The sequence below is a fragment of the Penicillium samsonianum genome (assembly GCF_028829775.1).
Source record: "Penicillium samsonianum strain IBT 33392 chromosome Unknown utg000007l_segment0_segment0, whole genome shotgun sequence".
NCBI lineage: Eukaryota > Fungi > Ascomycota > Eurotiomycetes > Eurotiales > Aspergillaceae > Penicillium > Penicillium samsonianum.
The window spans coordinates 157,306-175,289 of NW_026643265.1; the positions used below are offsets into that span (position 1 = coordinate 157,306).

General features: G+C 50.5%; 9 protein-coding genes across 9 annotated transcripts; 4 read left to right on the forward strand and 5 right to left on the reverse strand.

Annotated features, from left to right (window-relative positions):
- Positions 1-157: 157 nt before the first annotated feature.
- Positions 158-2,485, reverse strand: N7471_010860 (putative C2H2 finger domain protein; the record flags this gene model as incomplete). The annotated part of the gene is made up of 1 exon (XM_057283579.1): positions 158-2,485. The coding sequence occupies one exon, from the start codon at positions 2,483-2,485 to the stop codon at positions 158-160; it is 2,328 nt and encodes a 775-aa protein (XP_057129845.1).
- A 685-nt stretch (positions 2,486-3,170) lies between these two features.
- On the reverse strand, positions 3,171-6,355 carry N7471_010861 (mRNA transport regulator MTR10; the record flags this gene model as incomplete). The annotated part of the gene is made up of 6 exons (XM_057283580.1): positions 3,171-3,259; positions 3,308-5,548; positions 5,614-5,704; positions 5,757-6,029; positions 6,077-6,169; positions 6,230-6,355. 6 exons carry the CDS (start codon positions 6,353-6,355, stop codon positions 3,171-3,173), a joined length of 2,913 nt encoding a protein of 970 aa, XP_057129846.1.
- A 229-nt stretch (positions 6,356-6,584) lies between these two features.
- N7471_010862 (small nuclear ribonucleoprotein E) lies at positions 6,585-6,957 on the forward strand (the record flags this gene model as incomplete). The annotated part of the gene is made up of 3 exons (XM_057283581.1): positions 6,585-6,707; positions 6,762-6,852; positions 6,908-6,957. 3 exons carry the CDS (start codon positions 6,585-6,587, stop codon positions 6,955-6,957), a joined length of 264 nt encoding a protein of 87 aa, XP_057129847.1.
- Positions 6,958-6,991: 34 nt separating this feature from the next.
- N7471_010863 (5-formyltetrahydrofolate cyclo-ligase) lies at positions 6,992-7,722 on the reverse strand (the record flags this gene model as incomplete). The annotated part of the gene is made up of 3 exons (XM_057283582.1): positions 6,992-7,107; positions 7,159-7,584; positions 7,635-7,722. 3 exons carry the CDS (start codon positions 7,720-7,722, stop codon positions 6,992-6,994), a joined length of 630 nt encoding a protein of 209 aa, XP_057129848.1.
- Positions 7,723-8,099: 377 nt separating this feature from the next.
- N7471_010864 (uncharacterized protein) lies at positions 8,100-8,941 on the forward strand (the record flags this gene model as incomplete). Its single annotated transcript, XM_057283583.1, has 4 exons — positions 8,100-8,204; positions 8,265-8,379; positions 8,429-8,607; positions 8,657-8,941. 4 exons carry the CDS (start codon positions 8,100-8,102, stop codon positions 8,939-8,941), a joined length of 684 nt encoding a protein of 227 aa, XP_057129849.1.
- A 125-nt stretch (positions 8,942-9,066) lies between these two features.
- N7471_010865 (uncharacterized protein) lies at positions 9,067-9,657 on the reverse strand (the record flags this gene model as incomplete). The annotated part of the gene is made up of 2 exons (XM_057283584.1): positions 9,067-9,466; positions 9,518-9,657. The coding sequence occupies 2 exons, from the start codon at positions 9,655-9,657 to the stop codon at positions 9,067-9,069; spliced, it is 540 nt and encodes a 179-aa protein (XP_057129850.1).
- Positions 9,658-9,954: 297 nt separating this feature from the next.
- Positions 9,955-14,246, forward strand: N7471_010866 (putative non-repetitive nucleoporin; the record flags this gene model as incomplete). The annotated part of the gene is made up of 4 exons (XM_057283585.1): positions 9,955-10,231; positions 10,281-12,740; positions 12,802-13,580; positions 13,635-14,246. The coding sequence occupies 4 exons, from the start codon at positions 9,955-9,957 to the stop codon at positions 14,244-14,246; spliced, it is 4,128 nt and encodes a 1,375-aa protein (XP_057129851.1).
- A 264-nt stretch (positions 14,247-14,510) lies between these two features.
- N7471_010867 (TauD/TfdA dioxygenase family protein) lies at positions 14,511-15,888 on the reverse strand. Its single transcript, XM_057283586.1, has 2 exons — positions 14,813-15,888; positions 14,511-14,753 (listed from the first exon to the last, which is right to left on the reverse strand). The coding sequence occupies exons 1-2, from the start codon at positions 15,807-15,809 to the stop codon at positions 14,617-14,619; spliced, it is 1,134 nt and encodes a 377-aa protein (XP_057129852.1). The 5' UTR covers positions 15,810-15,888; the 3' UTR covers positions 14,511-14,616.
- A 1,116-nt stretch (positions 15,889-17,004) lies between these two features.
- N7471_010868 (EXPERA domain-containing protein) lies at positions 17,005-17,904 on the forward strand (the record flags this gene model as incomplete). The annotated part of the gene is made up of 4 exons (XM_057283587.1): positions 17,005-17,077; positions 17,142-17,333; positions 17,609-17,761; positions 17,834-17,904. 4 exons carry the CDS (start codon positions 17,005-17,007, stop codon positions 17,902-17,904), a joined length of 489 nt encoding a protein of 162 aa, XP_057129853.1.
- Between the last annotated feature and the right edge of the window lie 80 nt (positions 17,905-17,984).

The window sequence follows — 17,984 nt, forward strand, 5'->3', positions numbered from 1 at the left end:
ACTTGGTGTGGGATCGGCGGTGGTTGTTAGGGCAACGCTACAGGGCGTTATTTAGGGGGGATTGTACGCTTATATAGTGCATACATGTATACTTCACAGTGCCAGATCATTAAATAATAGAAATATAATCATTTGGTATATAAACACATCATACATGCTACGACTGCAGCTTTACGATGCAGCTGTCCAGCAGCCGCGCCGCCTCTCCCAACAACTCCCACCGCGGTTTGGCAAAGGAGTCTCGGAGAATCATTAGCAGGCCGAGACACCCATTGCGCCCGCTCATTGCCTCTAATTCGTTGGGTTCCTGGATTTCTCCCACACGATGCAAAAACCCCTGCATGTCGCGCTCTCGGTCGGCCACCGTCAGGAGAATAGGGGGAGGACGCAAGGGTCCATCCAGTGCAAATCCATAGGTCCATACCACCAGAGCTGCGAAGTACATAACCCACGGCCGATTTAACAGGTAGTCATCACGCGCAGCATACTCCCCAGGCTGTGTGGCCGGGTCTAAGAAACAGGCAGATAGAAACTTGAGCGCGTAGAATGTGGCATCCCGCGCTGAGGCCTTGGTCGCCCACTTCTCAGTCTTTTCTCGCGCGGCGCAGTAGTCACGCGCTGTGATAGACCGGCCCATTAACCGGCCAGCACCTGCGAAGATCTGCAGATCGGCTATATCGACATGGGAGCCCATATGGGCCAGCCCGTGCAGCACGTTGCGCGACTCGGATGTGGTTGACGGACCCAGGGCTTCGTCGAAGTCACGGCGCCAGTTATCGAATGCCCGGAGAAGTGATGTTCGCCACTTATCCCGTCCGCCGAGAGTCTGGCCCACGCCGAGCGAGCTAATCTGCAGATCTCGCTGGTTTAGATGCCAGCAGACGCTCAGCAAGCCCGACATGATAATTATTCGCCCAAACGCGTTGGTCCGGACAGGCTGGCCATTGAGTGTGCGCTTGAGGCCGTCCAGGAACATAATTGGCCGCACACCGTGCGACTGCAGACTGGATTGCACGCGAGCGACCTCGGCGGCGCTTGTTGCAGCCCAAAGCGCCTCGTCACAGGGCAATGGCAGCCGCAGTTCATGGGCCACCATTTTGGCTGAGTGGCCGAACATAGTGGCATGCGTTGAATCCAATACAAAGGCGGCGAATGCCACGCGCCGAGTCGCTTCAGCCTTGATCCAGGTTGCCCATGACTCGTCTTCTTCTTTTGTTTCCGGAGTGGCAAATGAAGAACTACCGATGAGCGAACTACCTCGACGCATAAGTGTGAGTGTTGTGTCGTGGTGGATATGTGCACGTTCATGCAATGCGCGCGTAGAAAAGAGCTTCTCATAGACTTCAAGTAGTAATAGAGACTGAAACACCCAAAGCTTAGCTGGCGGCCGAAAGTCCGCATCCATGAATATTTCCCAACGCAAATGCCAGGCAATGAAGCTAGCCAATTCAGCCGCTGCTTCGGTGGCAGACTGGCCATGAATCTTATCCAATGTTGCCGCGCCAATAGCCATAATCGCTAGTAGTAGTAGATTCGGGGTACGATCAGCGCTAAATGTAGGCTGATGCAATATTGGAAGCTGCGCATGGAAGTGGTACCAATAGGATCCAATGTACGACTGCATCATGCGCAAGCTCAAAGCATGTCGGTCGTTATTTAAATCCCCGTCCATCAGCGCATCTTTGCGTTTAGTGCCCGCCGCATACGCCGCCTCATTGAATCGAGTTGACATCAAGTGCAGCAGCTCCTGACGCTTTTCTTCTGAGATGACAGCCGGTGGTGCTCCCGAGTCCAGAATACTCGTCACGCTCATAGGATGCTGTGGGATCACCGAGCAAAAGTTGTTGTTGTTATATGCAGGCTCGTTCATGTAGAACTGATTCTGAACAAGTGGTACCATTCCATAGCCCATCGGCGCGAGTGGCTCGCTGAATAACCACGCTGCAAAATCGTCTGCCATGGCGAATGGTGATCGGTTATAGGTTTCCCCGCCAAAGATCGGGTAGGACATGGAATCGAGGTCGATGAGATTATCAGGCTGGTCTAGGACCGCTGGGAAATCCGAGTATTGATCCGGTGGTATTTCATTGCCATCCACTCCGGTGGTGAGGGGGTATGTTGTCACCGGAGGTTTGGGCTCTTCCGAGCTAACAAAGTATTCTGGCGCGGTGATAGCAGGCGAAGAAGGCGGGGAAGTTTTCGTGTCATTTTCGGTGAAATGGTCTCGTTTCTGGAGCTGGGAACCGCTGGTGGTGTGACGTTCACGATGGCGCGTACACAGGTCCTGTCGCACGAAGGATCGGTAACAGTTGGGAAAGTCGCAGCGATAGATTTGTTTTGGGGTATGGTTGAGGGCATGGCGACTCAGGTGTTCGGCGCGAGAATAGCTCTTCCCACAGCCTTCGAAGGAGCATTCAAACTTGCGATCGGAGAGAACTTTGCGACTGCGTCGCCGTCTCTTGGAGGGTTGACCGTCGATCTCCATTTTTCATGCCATGGCACGATGATCACTGGAAGGTGGAGTCGGAGAAGAATGTCTGAACACCGAACGAGGGCCCAATAGAGAGCAGAAATGAGTCAAAGAATGAAGCGCAAAGGAGACTTCGAAAGGGTTGTCCGGGGGAAGTGCGGAGATCTCGGTGGGGTTGTGGCGGAGATGACTATTGGTGAGACACTTATAAATGTTGGGGAGTATAGCATTGCAAGGAATATACATAGTAGCGGTGATATATAAAGAGTGAAATGATTTGTATATTCTCTTTATATACCCAGAATTAGCCTATTCTACTGTCCTACGGGATAGTACGCCTACAGATATATATGCCAATGGAATATTGATGCTCAATAGATTCATTACTCGTAATCAAATGACCACACACAGAAAGTGCGCCAACGCATCTCAATGCAGAAATGAGTCGCGACTATTGAATACCTAGATATAGGTCGAGCTCTTACAACACCTGAATGGCAGGTCAAAGCCAGAAAAGGTTCTGGTCAGGCCGGCGTACCAGCAGGTCATTAATCATCACACCGAGTTCATGCCATCCCATCGTGTATCGTACCACATGGCACGTCAATAGCAAAGAACTGACGCCTGATTTTGTGCAAATGCTTCCGTGGGTTTCTTTTTTCTAGTGCTGATCAGCACCGAAGAATTTACAGTGGCATTCTCATCCGCTGAATCGGAATCGGGCAGCCTCCAGACGGCCAAGGCCATCGCGTGGGGCTACATTGCGGCGGCGATACGAGTTGGTAAAGTCTAGATTGGGTTAGATGAGACAATAAAGAACAAGGGACGTGGACTAACCTTGGAGGAGAACACGGATTTTGCGGGTCTCTCCTGACTGGACTTTGTCGGAGACACTCTTCAGCAGTCGCTCGGCTTCGCCGTGCTTCATTGTGCCACTCGGCAGCATGTGCAGTGTAGTCTGCAGCCATGCCCCGGTTTCCTGGGGAAGCAGTTCGAACATCGTCATCAATACTCCCGACGCATCAGCGAAGCAATCACCCGGGAAGGTGAACATCATGCCCGTCAACACACGCTGCGCCAAAGGCTGGCCTTGCGAGATAATCAACGCCTTGACGGCCTCGCGAACCTCAGGCGGGGTAACATAAGGCTGGCCTTCTGGGCTGGTGAACTGGGAGACCATAGGCTTGTCAAATGCAAAGCTGAACAGATCCCGGTAATAATGCAGCGTAGCGATGAGAGGGTCGAGTTGTTGAAGAGTGAGAGCACTGAGTGCGGCGGAGAAGATGGGGATGGCAAGAGACGAAGTGATGTACTTCTTGGGGTAGTATCGAACGGCGTTAGAGGAGAGACGGAAGAAGTCTTCAATCACATCTGGCAGATTTTGTGGGGGGAGGTCGTTCAAGATCCGTAGGAAAGCAATGGCCTGCTGCTCATAGAACTGGAAAACGGCATCGCTGGTGGCCTGGTCGACGTACTCGGCACCATCGGAGAACTCGCGCACCACCGCATCCGTAGCCCAAAGGAAGCAACCCTCGCGCGAGGCCTGGAATCCGTTCGCGATACTCTGGGCCAGAGTCGGCAGAAGAGGGATCATGCTAGTGCGATAAGAGATGATCATGTATCGCCAGCATCGGCACACTCGCTCGAGAATAGGCGTAGAAGACGTAAAGTTCATGACAATCGTGGTCATAATGGGTAGAATCTCACCGCAGTATTTGACGGCAGGGTTTTCTTCTCCCGGTGCAAGAATCGGAGTCACCACTTGCACAAAAATAGTGATCAGTTGTAGATGATCGGCCACGGCTCGCTGGCCTTCTTCAGTCTGGGCATTATTGGCAAGGTTCATAATTCGGGCCATGATCGGGTCGCAGAACATCTTGTATGAATCGTAGATCTTCTCATGGGGCTGGACCGAAACCACTGCGGCAACGCCTTCAGTGACTTCCTCCTGGCTGGTAGGCTTCAGCTTGTCAAGAACCGACTCGAAGAAGGTATGGAGCTGCGCGATATGACCACCAAGCAACTTCTGGCAGTCTGTTCCCAAAAACTTGAAGGCAAGAGCAGAGGCCTGAACAACTTCTTGAGATGGATGGTGGAAACCGGAAATCACATAGTTGAGCTGGGCCTCCAATGTGTCGGGATGGAGAGCTGTCCATTCAGTGTAGCGTGCCAGCGCCATGATCGCCTGGAACCGCACTTTCTCCTGATCGGGAATCTGAACGATCAGAGGAATCAATTGTCCAAGAATGGTGCTTTCTTCGGGGTCGACCATGCGGCCCATCGCGCGGAGACCGAACAGAGGGGCCTCCAGTTCCTGCCAATGAGGAACATGCTCGTTGCTTGCCTGCGATGCATACTTGGCAACCCAATGCTGGATCAGTTCGTAGATTTTAGCAAGACAATCATTCACACCCACAACGGCACAGCAGTCCTTAAGGACATCGCCCATTGCATGGCGGAATTGACGGAATTTTTCCTCCTGCTCGCGGTCTCCAGAAAACAGATCCTCGGTCTCGCCGTCTTCCGGACTGGGGAACTCGAGGTGTTTCACCATGATGTCCACCAACTGGGCAAAGACGGGCTGGAAGGCGACTCGGGCGTCGGTGTACCGGTCGAGAGTAATATATTGCTTCAGTTCGTACCAGAAAATGAAAGTCAGAGACACTGCGTCGCGCTCCCAGTCCCGTGCGCAACATTCGAGAAGCGCCTCAACGAGTCCTTGGAACTCACCCGGCAGACGTGCAACAAGGACAACCCATGCTTCACCTGCCTCCGCAAAAATTCTTGTGATACCCTTGAAAGCCTCCAAATCTTCGGCCTCGGCAGTTTCGGCAATTTTTGGGCGAAGTGCCATCAATCGCGGATAAAGGGCTTGAATGACGGGCAACGACTCGTCCACGTCCTTTGTGTCGCGGTAAAGCGTGCAAACGCAGTCGACGCCGGCGTCAAACGATGTGTCGTTGTCCAACGCTTTGAAGATGACATCCATGAGAGGTGACTCAACGACCTTGGCGGCGGGGATTTCACGTAGCCACGAAGTAATGCAGTCGAGGAGACGGGGGTTAGTTGCGGCAGCAGCTGTTTATGGTCAGTTATGTTTCTTAATTCGTTAAGAGAATGGGACGTGGTCGTGGGATACGTACGCGACGACTGAGCGTATTGGATCATCAGCTGCATGACCTGCTCCGCGTTGTCTTCTAGCAGCTCCTTTGTTCTCACGAACAGTTCGTCTTCCTTTTGTAGAGGTCAGTTTTGAACCTCTGTGAATGCTAATAGAGAAACATACACTGAGATTGATTTTGCGACCCTCAGTGACTTCCTCGGGCAAGATCTTCAGGAACTCCAGCACACAATCACCCGCGCTGCTTCCCAGAGCCGCTCCGACAGTCGCCAACACATCCTTCCATGTGACCATCTGAATCGCCAAACTGGCCAAGCACACGCATAGCTGGGTCTGAATAGGGCGCGGCCCCGACGCAAATGCAACCAATAGGTTTAGAACCGAGTCTCGCAGGGCCAATACTGAGTCCGGAGGGAGTTGATCAAGATCGAATATAATCTGCGCAATTAGAAACAGCCAAAATATTCAGGCAGGAATACCGTTACCTTTCCTTTCAGTGTAGTCGCGGCGAATAGCTTGGCTTCGACAGGCACATCGGGGGACTGTAATAGACCGTGGGTTGTTGTCCAGGCCTCAATCTATAGGTGCATTGAAGATCAGCGAACAATACCACTCAATTCTAAGCGAAAGAATCGTACCGATTTCTGGAACTTCTCAAGGAATTCATGGGCCTGAGTCTTCTCAGTCCTAGACACATTTCCTTGCATTGTCGCGACGGCCGCCAGGACCGGGGCGAATGCCTGCCCGGCTTCCTTGCTGGCCATGTTGAACTAAATAGATTAATCAACGCTCAGCAATGTATCAAAAATGTATCAGCATCTGACTGCGGAAACGGGTTCGAAGAGGGGGAGCAAGTTGAAGGTGGGATGGGGTGGCCGTGACGAGATAACCGTATTACCGTAATCAAATCACGGGACGACTGCCAGGCCCGCCAGAGCTTTCTTCGCCTCGTCTCCCGTGTGACAGCTATCACTTTCGACATAACCGCACATCATGGCTGGCCGCAAGACATTGTTGGCTCCGATTCACTTCATTTTCAGTCTCCTGCAGAAACGCAGCACTGTTTCAGTTTGGCTGTATGAGCAGCTCGCTTTCCGGATAGAGGGGAAGATCCGCGTATGTGTTTCTTTACGGGATGCCGTTTTGGTCATCTGAGCTAACCTATGCCAGGGCTTTGATGAATTCATGAACCTGGTCATTGATGATGCCGTTGAAGTGCGTCTGGCAACCAAGACAGAGGAAGAGAAGCGCAGGCCGCTAGGTACGATGAAATTGAAATGGAGTTCATGAGAACACAGCTAACTAATGCGCAACAGGCCAGATCCTCCTAAAGGGAGACAGCGTCTCTCTAATCCAGGCTGTTTGAATTTTTCGCTATTCCTTTTCTGTTTCGATTTGCGCTACACCCTGCGGTCCAGGAATTGACCATCGCCAACCACGATGGCATCAACTAGCCAGTCGTGCTCCACCACGGGAATATCCTCGGCGAGCAACTGGTCTTGGAGAGAAAGGGCAACTATCATGGAGTTCAGTCGGGGATAAACGGATTGTTTCTGGGACTACTTACCGAGGAATGGCATTTTGCGGGTCGATGTTGAGTATCGCGTTAGAAAATGATCATAATACCCTTTGCCATGACCAAGTCGTCGGAAACCGTGGTCAAAGGCCATGCCCGGCATGACAATAAGATCCAATCCCTGTGTCAATCCGTTCGGTCGACCTTCGATTTGCGTAGATAGGAGAGATGGGATTCCCCATTTGTCTAGCTGTAATGACTCGAACTCGGACATGGATCCGAGCGCCAACATGTCCATGATAGATGTTTTGTCCTGGGTGTGAATATACGGGATGTAGACGTTCTTCCCACGCTGTAGAGCATCCTTTACGATTCCAGTTGTTGAGAGTTCCCCGCTTGGCATAGACAGGTATACGGCGATGCTTTTGGCGTTTTGGTACTCGGGCAGTGACAAGAATTTGGTTGTTGCCGCGCTGGCTGTGGTAGGTTAGTTATGGACAAACCCAAAGACCATCATTCGATCTGACATTGTTGACTTATTGAGGTTGCAGACAGACTTTGCAGAGTTGAGCGCATCCTTTTGCGGAGGTCTCGCTTTGCAGCCTGGAACGCCATTCTGCTATGATAGTTGTAGATGGTTATGAAGCCCACGGGTAAATACAAGCAGAGTAATTAATCCTCGGGGGAAGTAAAGTTACTGTTCAAAAATAGGTTTTTAAAAAAAAGATAAAAGGTCCCGCCCGTGATAGCTTCCAATGATTCGAATCATTTCAAAAACCACATTTCAAAAACCAGAGTGATAACTAACCAGTGCAGTCTATTAATATTCACGGACTTATGCCCAGGTGGGCTACATAGCATCTCCACAAAGCAGTCATCCAACCCTTCCCATTCCAGGGGGCCTTGCTGAACTATGTATGTTGTTGGTCTCCACCCCAATAAAGGGCGCCCTTCAAATACTCCCTTTCTGTCGATTTTTCCTTTGTCAAACCATGATGTTTTTGATCTGGAGTCTTTTAGCCACAGCCGCTTTGGCAAACGCGAATGATTTGGTGGGAACATGGACTACCAAATCTCGTGATGTTCTTACTGGTCCAGTATGTGGAACTATGTACTACTATACGAGTACACAAATGACTCGAGACTAACGCGCATAGGGATTCTACGATCCACTCAACGACAAACTGCTCGAGCCGAATCTAACGGGAATTTCATACTCATTTGATGATGAAGGAAATTATGAATCCGCATACTATCGCGCAATCTCCAATCGTCAGTTCTCCATGGATATAGATTCTGACGCTGTACTAATATCGAACAGCGGCCGACCCATCATGCCCAGGAGGGATCTTGCAGTGGCAACATGGGTCTTATACTGTATTCGGCAACGGAACTCTGATATTGACTCCAATTGCTGTCGATGGTCGTCAGCTACTGTCCGATCCCTGCCGGGAGCATTCAGGCCACTACACCCGATATAACACCACCGAGGAGTTCAAGGTATATCTCTTTCATTTTCTCTCCGCCAGCTCATTCTGACAGCACACAGGAATTCGCCGTGGATATCGACAAGTTCAATCGCATTCAACGCCTCGATTTGACCAGGGCTGATGGCTCACACCTCCATCCCATGTTCCTCGCCTACCAGCCACCAAAGATGCTCCCTACCACAACATTGAACCCTACGCCAACAGGGCATAAGCAAAAGCGAGAACTCTCGTCAAAGTCAGGATTGCAGGTGATCGCTAGAGAACAGCTGATCAATCCAGACCGATGGTGGTGGTTGGGTGTTCTGATGACATCTCTTGGGGGTGTAGCTTTCTTCTGCTCATGAATATTTCAGGTTGCTGGCGTTGAAGAGGAGTTTGGGATTCATTCTTTCTGTTAGTTATAAATGAGATTTGAATGCCCTTGACTGAGGCTATTGTGACACTAATATACAATCTGGTAAATGTAAGCTCAAGAGAGCGCGTTCTTCACCTCGGTAGCAACTTCTTTCCGGTCAACTGGTTTGCCATCCAGAGGGCCTCCTGCAGCAAAGAGAGCTTTGAGAACGGTTCCTTGGTTGGGCTTCGTATTGGCATTGATCATAGCAGCAATCTCGTTGGTGACCACTTCCTTGATCTCGGCGATGGGGAGGGTCTTGACCTGACTAGCATATTCCTCCAATACCACAACCTGTGCATCCTCTTTCTCCTTCAGATCTGGACGTTCGGCGGCATCAAACTCCTTTGCCGCATCTTTGGAGGCATTCAGGCGTTTCCGGATTAGCGACAAGAGCTGAATGTCTGTCTGAATCGGCGAGGCGGTTTTGGCGGCGTTGTTGGTCTCGGAGATCAAAGCGCGGAGTACATTTAGTCTGATCATAAGCTTGCCGAACCTCCAAAACATAAGTGGAACGGATTTCTACCTTGTGGTGTCTTTGGCTCTCATGGCAGTTTTCAGATCAGTCCGCAAAGTAGCCATCAACGGTGGCAGGACCGGACCGGTGGAATTCCACCGTACCAGACGGGCTGGTAGGCGCGAAGAAAAACGGATCGATTGAAACATTTTGATTGACAAGTTTAGACAATAAGAAATAGCTCAATTGAGGGATCAATGGGAACGGGGAGACAATCAACAATCATCACCGTGAAAGCGGAAGATCCCAATTGGTCTGTGCGCTCCCAGGTGTTGACTCTCTCTTTTCGCAAAGACCTTGAATAATCCAATCTCCTCCCAAGACCTTCTCTCATCGTCATTCCCCCATATATCTTCTACTTTCTTTTTCTCGTCCGACCTTCACTGCAGCTTCTTTGTGATTTCTAGCGGGGGATCCTCCCTTTCTCCCTCCTTAAAACCGCCGCCATGTCGTATCCGACTCTTCCAACAAATCTCCCTCCGGCGACGCCGCAGAAACCCCTTCCTGGAGCTTACTTTCAGACCCCGGCACCAGCTACAGCACGGCCTCTCCCCCCCAAGTCACCATTGCAGATGCAACCCCAGACGCCCATGCCAAAGCTCCCTCCAGCAGCCTCGAAGACCCAAAATCAAACAGTGAGCACCGAGGAACGCGGGGCGCGAACAATCAATAGCAGCTTGCAAAGCGAATCGCGTTATCCAGACCTTGACAGCTATCTATCTCGTAAGATTCCCCAACTAAGACTGTCCGAAGCAAGACTGACCAAAAACAGAGGGCTCCTCGTCTGAGTACAACATCCCCGTATCTCAATCATGGGCACCATTCCAAAAAGTCAAAATGTACGATATCCCCGACCAGATTTTCGATCAATACAACCGCGCACAAGTTTCGACCAGCATGGGTCTGTTTGCGGAGTTAAACCACGCGTGGGTCGCGATTGACAATGCATTGTACATTTGGGATTTCACACACCCCAACCCGCAATTGGTGGGGTTCGAGGAACAGCCTAACAGCATCAATGCTGTGAAGCTGACCAAACCGCGCCCGGGAGTTTTCTTGCCTGCGATCACCCATTTGCTGGTCATTGCGACGACTGCGGACATCATTCTGCTGGGAATGGGCTATGAGAACACGCCCAGCGGAGGTCGACAGGTTTCTCTGTATCATACTGGGATGTCAGTAGCAGTCCGCGGCTTGGATATAAATGTTTTCGCAGCATCAGCATCCACTGGACGCATTTTCTTTGGAGGATCGTCTGACACCGATGTGCACGAGATCACGTACCAACAGGAGGAAAGGTGGTTCCAGGGCCGCTGTGGCAGAGTCAACCATACCAGCTCGCGTCTATCGGCTTTCAGGCCTTCGATGAGCCTGACAAACCTTGCACAAAGCGCTACCGAGCATGTAGTGCAGATGGCACTTGACGATAGCCGGAACTTGCTCTACACCCTCTCCTCCGCGTCTACAATTCGCGTATTCCACATGGGACCTGAGGGCACATTGACACTCGCAATCACCAAACGCGCTCTGGATATCTACTCTAACATCGGGCACATCATCACCTCAAACGAAACCCTCAATCCCAGAGTTAAAATTGTGTCGATCAGTCCGGTGCCAGCCACAGAAGCGTCGCGATATCATCTAGTTGCAACGACGGCGACAGGCTATCGCATCTATCTCAGCGCCACTGGTTCAAACAGTTGGGCGCCTGCGTCGACCAACACCAGCCCTCCCACAAGCATGCAGGCACTGCATGTCAAGACACCGCCTGTCGATATCTCCCCCGGCGTGAGCGGGGTGGCATCTCCCCTCTCACTTGTTTCCCCTCTTGGCGCGGTTTCACCTTCTGCTGGTCAGATTAACACACTTTCACCCACTCGTCTTGCCGAGCGATATTCCCCAGGCTATTTCTTCTGTTTTACTACCAAGGATGCACAGCAAAAGATTGATACCCTTTTCATCTCAACCCCCGACTCTGGTCGGGTCGCCCAGTACCAGGAAAATTCGGTCAGTGGTAAGGCCGCTGAGTCGGCTATCATCCTGGACTTGGGAGGCAAGGCAGAGGATATTGGTCTGGTTTCGGCACCTTCGCCTGTGACCAACGAGCTGGCCGTCCAATTCGATCACCCGGCTGCTGAGATCGCGATCTTGACTAATGGTGGAGTTCATATCATTCGCCGGCGTCGTCTCGTGGATATCTTTGCGGCTTTGCTCCGTAGCGGCGGCAATCCCCATGAGGGACTTAGCGGCGAGATCCAAAATTTCCTTAGAACATATGGACGGAGCGAGATGCTGGCGACTGCTCTGGCGGTGGCTTGTGGCCAGGGTATGGAGATTTCCCCTGACCAAAGACTGACCCGAATTACCGATCCGGATATCCTGGCGGCAGCACGCCAGGCCTTCATCACTCAAGGTGGCCGAGCCCATCTGAATGAAAACGCTATTGCGGATGGCTCAACATCTGCTCTTGACGCAGTGCAGCCCTCTCCTCGACACACGGGCATTGCGCTATACATCGCCCGTCTGTTGCGATCTATCTGGAAGGAGAGAATTGCCAAGGTGGGCAATGGACCTAACGGTGCACAATCCGTTTCCGCGTCCGTGAGTTCCAGTAAACTGCAGACTGTCCAGCATGATCTCTCCTCACTGGCAGAGTTCTTCAAGGTGAACAAGACCTTTATCGATGGGCTCAACGGTCCCGACGCTCTTGCCCGGGTAAACAGCAAGCAAGAAGAAGTGGCGCTGCAAGCCGAGCACCGCGCATTACACTCACTCGTTCAGTTGGTGTCACACACGATCGAAGGTATCTCATTCATACTTGTTCTATTTGATGAGCGGGTTGATGAGATTGTGGCGACTTTGCCAGCTGAGTCGAAAGCCAAGTTCCTCAGCCTCACCTTTGAGGAACTCTTTAGCTCCAGCAAGGGACATGACATTGCCAAGGAGCTCGTGAAGGGCATTGTTAACCGCAACATCGCCAAGGGCTCCAACGTCGAGACCGTGGCTGATGCACTTCGCCGACGATGTGGCAGTTTCTGCAGTACTGAGGATGTGGTGATTTTCAAGGCACAAGAAATGTTGAAGCGTGCGACTGAGGCCGGTGCCAATACTGAACTGGGCCGCAACTTGCTCAACGAGAGTCTGCATCTCTTCCAGCAGGTGGCAGAGTACCTACCTATGGATTATCTGGTTTCGGCTGTGGACAATTTCATCGTCAACCAGTTCTTTGCAGGTATGTTGTGTGATCCTGGTATTTGCTATCTCATACTAATTAGTTTTACTTTTTCTCTTAGGTGCTATTCAGCTTGCCCTCAACGTGGCTGCTCGGTCCGACAAGTCAAACCTTGCTTATTCCTGGATCATGGATCAGCGTCCCGAACAGGTGCTTATCCCCCTTATTCCCTTTGGATCCCAGCGCCAGCTCACGCTCACCACTACCCAGGACCCCCGCAAGGAATACTTTTATTTCCGCAAGCAGTGCTACGATCTCATCTTCAAAGTCGTGCTCGCGGTTGACAAATTGGCTGCATCTGATCCCGGTCTTATTGATGGCCAGCTGACTACTATTGCCAAACGCCAGAACGAGGCCTATGGCGTGATCTCCGATTCCACCGATGAGGTGTTCCTGACGAGTTTGTACGACTGGTACCTCGAGCAGGGCTGGAACGATCGGTTGCTGCAGACGCAATCGCCATTTGTGGTCACCTACCTCCAGCGCAAGTCGAATGATGATCTGGGCCATGCTGATCTGCTCTGGCGGTTCTATGCCCAGTCGCAACGATTCTTCGAGACCGCACAGGTTCAATTCCATCTGGCCAATAGTGCTTTCGTGTTGCCACTGAGTCGTCGTATTGAGTACCTTGGTCAAGCCCGCGCCAACGCTTCGATTTTCACACCGGATGTCGGGCGTCAGTCAAGGCAGCGACTGCTGCAAGAGATTTCGAACTTGATTGACGTGGCCAACATTCAGGACGACCTACTTCAAAGACTCAAGGATGACGAGCGAATTCTTCCCGAGCGGAAACCCGAGATCCTGCGCGAGGTCGATGGACCAGTGATGGACATTAGTACAGTGAGTACTAACTTTCTAGAATCAGATCAAAACACGATACTAACATGTTTCTAGCTATTCAATAAATACGCCGACTCCGCCAGTTACCATGACATCTGTCTCCAAATCTTCTACCAAGCCGATCATCGCAATGCGGCCGACGTCAAGTCAACTTGGCAACACCTGATCCAGGGGGTCCATGACGCCACTGTTCAACACGGCTCACCGCAACCTTATGAAGCGGTGATCGACAAAGTCCGCAGCCTCGGCAGTCGCCTGCGAATGTCCGAGACCATTTTCCCCATTCGCGAGCTCGTCCCCATGCTGGAGCGGTATGCATTGGAGTTCCAGCGCAATGTCGGCCCGGCGACCTGGGTGGTGGATCTGTTCTTAGATCTTGGCGTGGCGCACGAATCCCTGTACGCGGTGCTGGAGACGATGTACTACACCGACGAGGCGCCCTTCCACGGGTCAAACCGGCGGTTGATCGCACACGACCTGCTGTACCTACTGAGTGGATGGTTCCATGAGACCGTGCGCCTGGGCGGCATGGTTTTCGGCTCGGATATCGTTGCCGAGCGTGTGTCTGAGATGCTGCTGATCCTGCAACAGAGCGGTGTCATTAGTGGGGAGCAATTGGAGATCGCTCATGACTTGCGGTCACGGATCGATGACATTCTACGGTAATGTGGCGTTTGCTGCTGAGGCAATGTGGGGGGACGGTCATGTAGCATTGCAGATCTGCGTGGCGGTGACTCCATTTACTTGACAGATGATCCTTTTTTAGGGATCTGTAGTGCTTTTTCTGGGGTTTTGTTTGTAACTCTAGGCGTGGGGTGGTAATGAAAACGAATTCACAGTCAAATGGGTCTGGTTCTAAGAAGATACAGGGAGTATAGCCCTGACACATCGCATCGCGAATGAATATTTCAATCTTCCAAAATCTTCCAATGTTCAAAATAAAATCAAATTAAATTAAAATCCAGAACTAAATCAATTAAAATCTATAATCAAACCCGAAACACCGACATGACCCCATTCTATCACATTAAGCAGTCTATTCGAACTCTTCATCCTCATCCTCATCCTCGTCCTCATAAACCGGAATGGGCTTCTCACCCAAAGCAATCAAACGGAAGATATGACGAGCCTTGGCACCGTAATCGTCATCCAAGTAATCTACAATGGCAGAGTCTAAGATTCATTAGCAAGGATACCTCAATTAACCCCGAAAGAGAAAAACAAAAACTCACGAATGGTCGACCGATTATCAAACATCACAATGGTCCTAGGTTGCCAGCGCACACGGACCTGGAAATCATGACCGGTAACCAGATGATTCATAAGGAAATCCAACACCCACTTAGTCTCAGAATCCTTGAGACCATCAATCCTGGTAATAAACTCCCCATTCAAAAACATACACTTCTCCCCGGTAACGGGATGCACGCGGATAAGCGGATGGACCGTATCAACGGGATCCTTCCTAACCAAGCCACCCGTCATACGGGCATGGCCAATCATCTTAGCAGAAGAATGCGTAACCTTCAAGCCATCGAGGAAAGCCGTGACAGCTGGCGAGAGCCGCTTATAGGCCAGATCCGTAGCGGCGAAGACGGTATCACCGCCGACTTCGGGGCCCTGCAGGAGACCAAGCATGACATATCCGGGTGGCTGGATTTCATAGCTGACATCCTGGTGCCAGAGGGTCGTTGTAGTGCGCTGCTGCAGGAAACGGGTGATTTCATCTCTGTTTCCGTCGCGGTGGATAATGTGGAAAGCAGGATGGTCTGTCATTGAGCCCGAGACGGGCTGGTAGTTTGGTTTACCGAAATGGCGCATGAAAGATTCCTGAGCGTCTGGGCCTGCATCGATGAGGTCCTGGTCTGGGAAAGCGACGACCTTGCGCTCTGAGATAAGCAGGGCGAGTTCATCTCTTCCTGCAGCGGATAGGTCTGAGAGCTGGACGTTCTCGACGATTGTTCCTAGGCTTGGCTGGATGTGGGAGACTTTTGCGGTTGGGGGCAACAGGTTTGGTTTTGATTTGTTACGAACGCGCAGGGCTGGGTCTTCATATTCGAAGGGTTGGAGGGGGTCGAACCAGATTGGGTCCCAGGAGGGGAGATATTGGGGGTATTTTGTTGAGATCTTGGATTGTTTGTCTACATCGACGTAGGGGATGTTGATGTCGTAGCTGATTGGTTCTTGCTTTTTTGGCTGTTTGGGACGACGGGGGGCCGAGGAGGGCATTGTGTATATTGTAGATATGTATAGGGTGGAGTATACCCAAGTGGAGGAAGTATAGATGGATAAGATGGATAAGGGGAAGAGATGGAAGTGGGATTGAAGTTCTTTATATATAGTTCTGTATACTATACATGATCAAACTAAAACACTAGTCACTTCCCTTCATCTCCGAGTGGAAAGATGCGAACAGCGGTCAGAGATAATAATGGAAAAAGAGGTAGGAAAATAAATATCTAAAGCAATTAAAACAACTAAAACAGCTAAAACAGCTAAAATTCAATAAAAAAACAATAAAAACCCCATGTCAATCCACTATCCACTACCGTTCCCACACTGCAAATCCCCGTTCTACTACCGTTCGCCCACTTTTTTTTCCCTCCAAAGCTTCCATAATGTCTTACACCGCTACGGTATGATATGAATCCCTCGAAGATAAGGCATAATGCAGGCCGAATGGCAATTGCATTATCTGCCATGATCTATGCATGCGGAGATTATGATTCGGCCACATGGGGTTCCTCGGCTTAAGTAGAACTATTTAGGAAGCTCTATGGAGAAACGGGAGAACAAGGGAATTAGACAAAAAAACAAAAAAGACAAGGAAGAACACCCTGTCCTGAGCTAATTAGGGCATCCCGATCTTGCGGTCTACTTCCCGGTATATGCCTGTTAGTCTCTTACCTTGGACCTATCAAACTGGCGTATCTAGGAAGTTCCCTGTAGGACCCATGCGTGACTACCTTATCCCGGTGATGTAATTTCAGGCTTGAGATTTGACATCCCAAGGTCCTTTGTTTTACTATGTATTCCCTATGTGGATATAATATTCGGATTCAACTTCCCCCCGAAGGATGCTAGTCAGGCCACCTCAAAATTGAGAAGCAGCGGTGAGATCTACCTTGGAAGCAGTTGGATGTGTATGTTTCCTTTATATCTACAACATACTTACCTCGGTAAAATACCCTAAATATTAAGATCACACTAAATATCCCAAGAAAAAGCAATTATAACTATATGATACTTTAGTTCCTACTCTATCTCTTCCAGATTGTTCCCTGGTCACCTGATATTCTACCCCTAAACAATCAACATATCAACACCCAGTACTCCGTACACCCACTACACCCACACATACACATACACAACACCCTGTCTTATCCCTTGACTTCGCATTGCATGTGACCCAGCACATCTCATCATGTCCATCTGCACTCGTAAACGGGACTTGGCCTATCTCCTATTTTTCGTCACCCACGTCCCCATTATTCTCCGTATGATTCTCTATCTTCATATCTTCATATAGCCTCACATATGCACATACTAACACCCACACAGTAATCGACACAGTCCCCCTCCTACCAACCTTCCTCCATACAAACCTCTCCTACCAGCTGCGCGAGTTCTACATAACAACCTACCGTGACAAATTCTTCGAAGACCCCCCAACATGGTTCACCGTCTTCGTCTGGATGGAGCTGCTGTACCACCTCCCAGTCTCGATATGGGCGGTTCGGGGTTTGCTTAAAGGTATTTTACTCCTTTCCTCAAGCTCGTGCTCGTACATCGTACATCGTACATGTTACTATGTATATCCTTGTATCCTTGTCTATCCAGTCCAGTCCACCCCTAACCTACATCATATCTTATATCCATTACATACATATGTATCTATATCAAATGCAATATCTGGGAATCTGACTACATACCTACATCCCCTTTTCTCCCCGAACAGGGAATGACATCACAACAAAATGCAAAAAACGCAATAAGCACCCAACTAACACAATTTCCAATTCATCTAGACCACCCCCTCGTCCCCGTACACCTCCTCGTCTTCGGTATTCAGGCCTTCATCACCACGCTGACATCTCTGGTGGTTGTGTGGAGTTGGACTGACCGCTCGGTCGCGGAGAAGCAGCAGCTTACCATGCTGTATGCTCCCTATATGGCACTAGGTATGTGCAGACACAGCAGCAGCCAGTCCAAGGTTGTTTGAATGTCGCAATTGCAGTACTAACACATCATAGGCGGGTTCATGGCTCTAGACATGGTATTCCGTCTACGCGACAAACTAATGCCGAAAACCAAGCGGGAGTAAACAGCATACACCTATCTAGGTACACCTGCACACTCGCGGTACTTAAACAAGTACATGTAGGAAAATAAACAAAACAATCT

Excerpts from the sequence above, each read along its gene's own strand:
- N7471_010867 (XM_057283586.1), bottom strand. The coding sequence starts at position 15,809 with ATGCCCTCCTCGGCCCCCCGTCGTCCCAAACAGCCAAAAAAGCAAGAA. Across the intron at positions 14,754-14,812 it reads TGATAATCGGTCGACCATTC|ACTCTGCCATTGTAGATTAC; the intron begins GTGAGTTTTTGT and ends AATGAATCTTAG.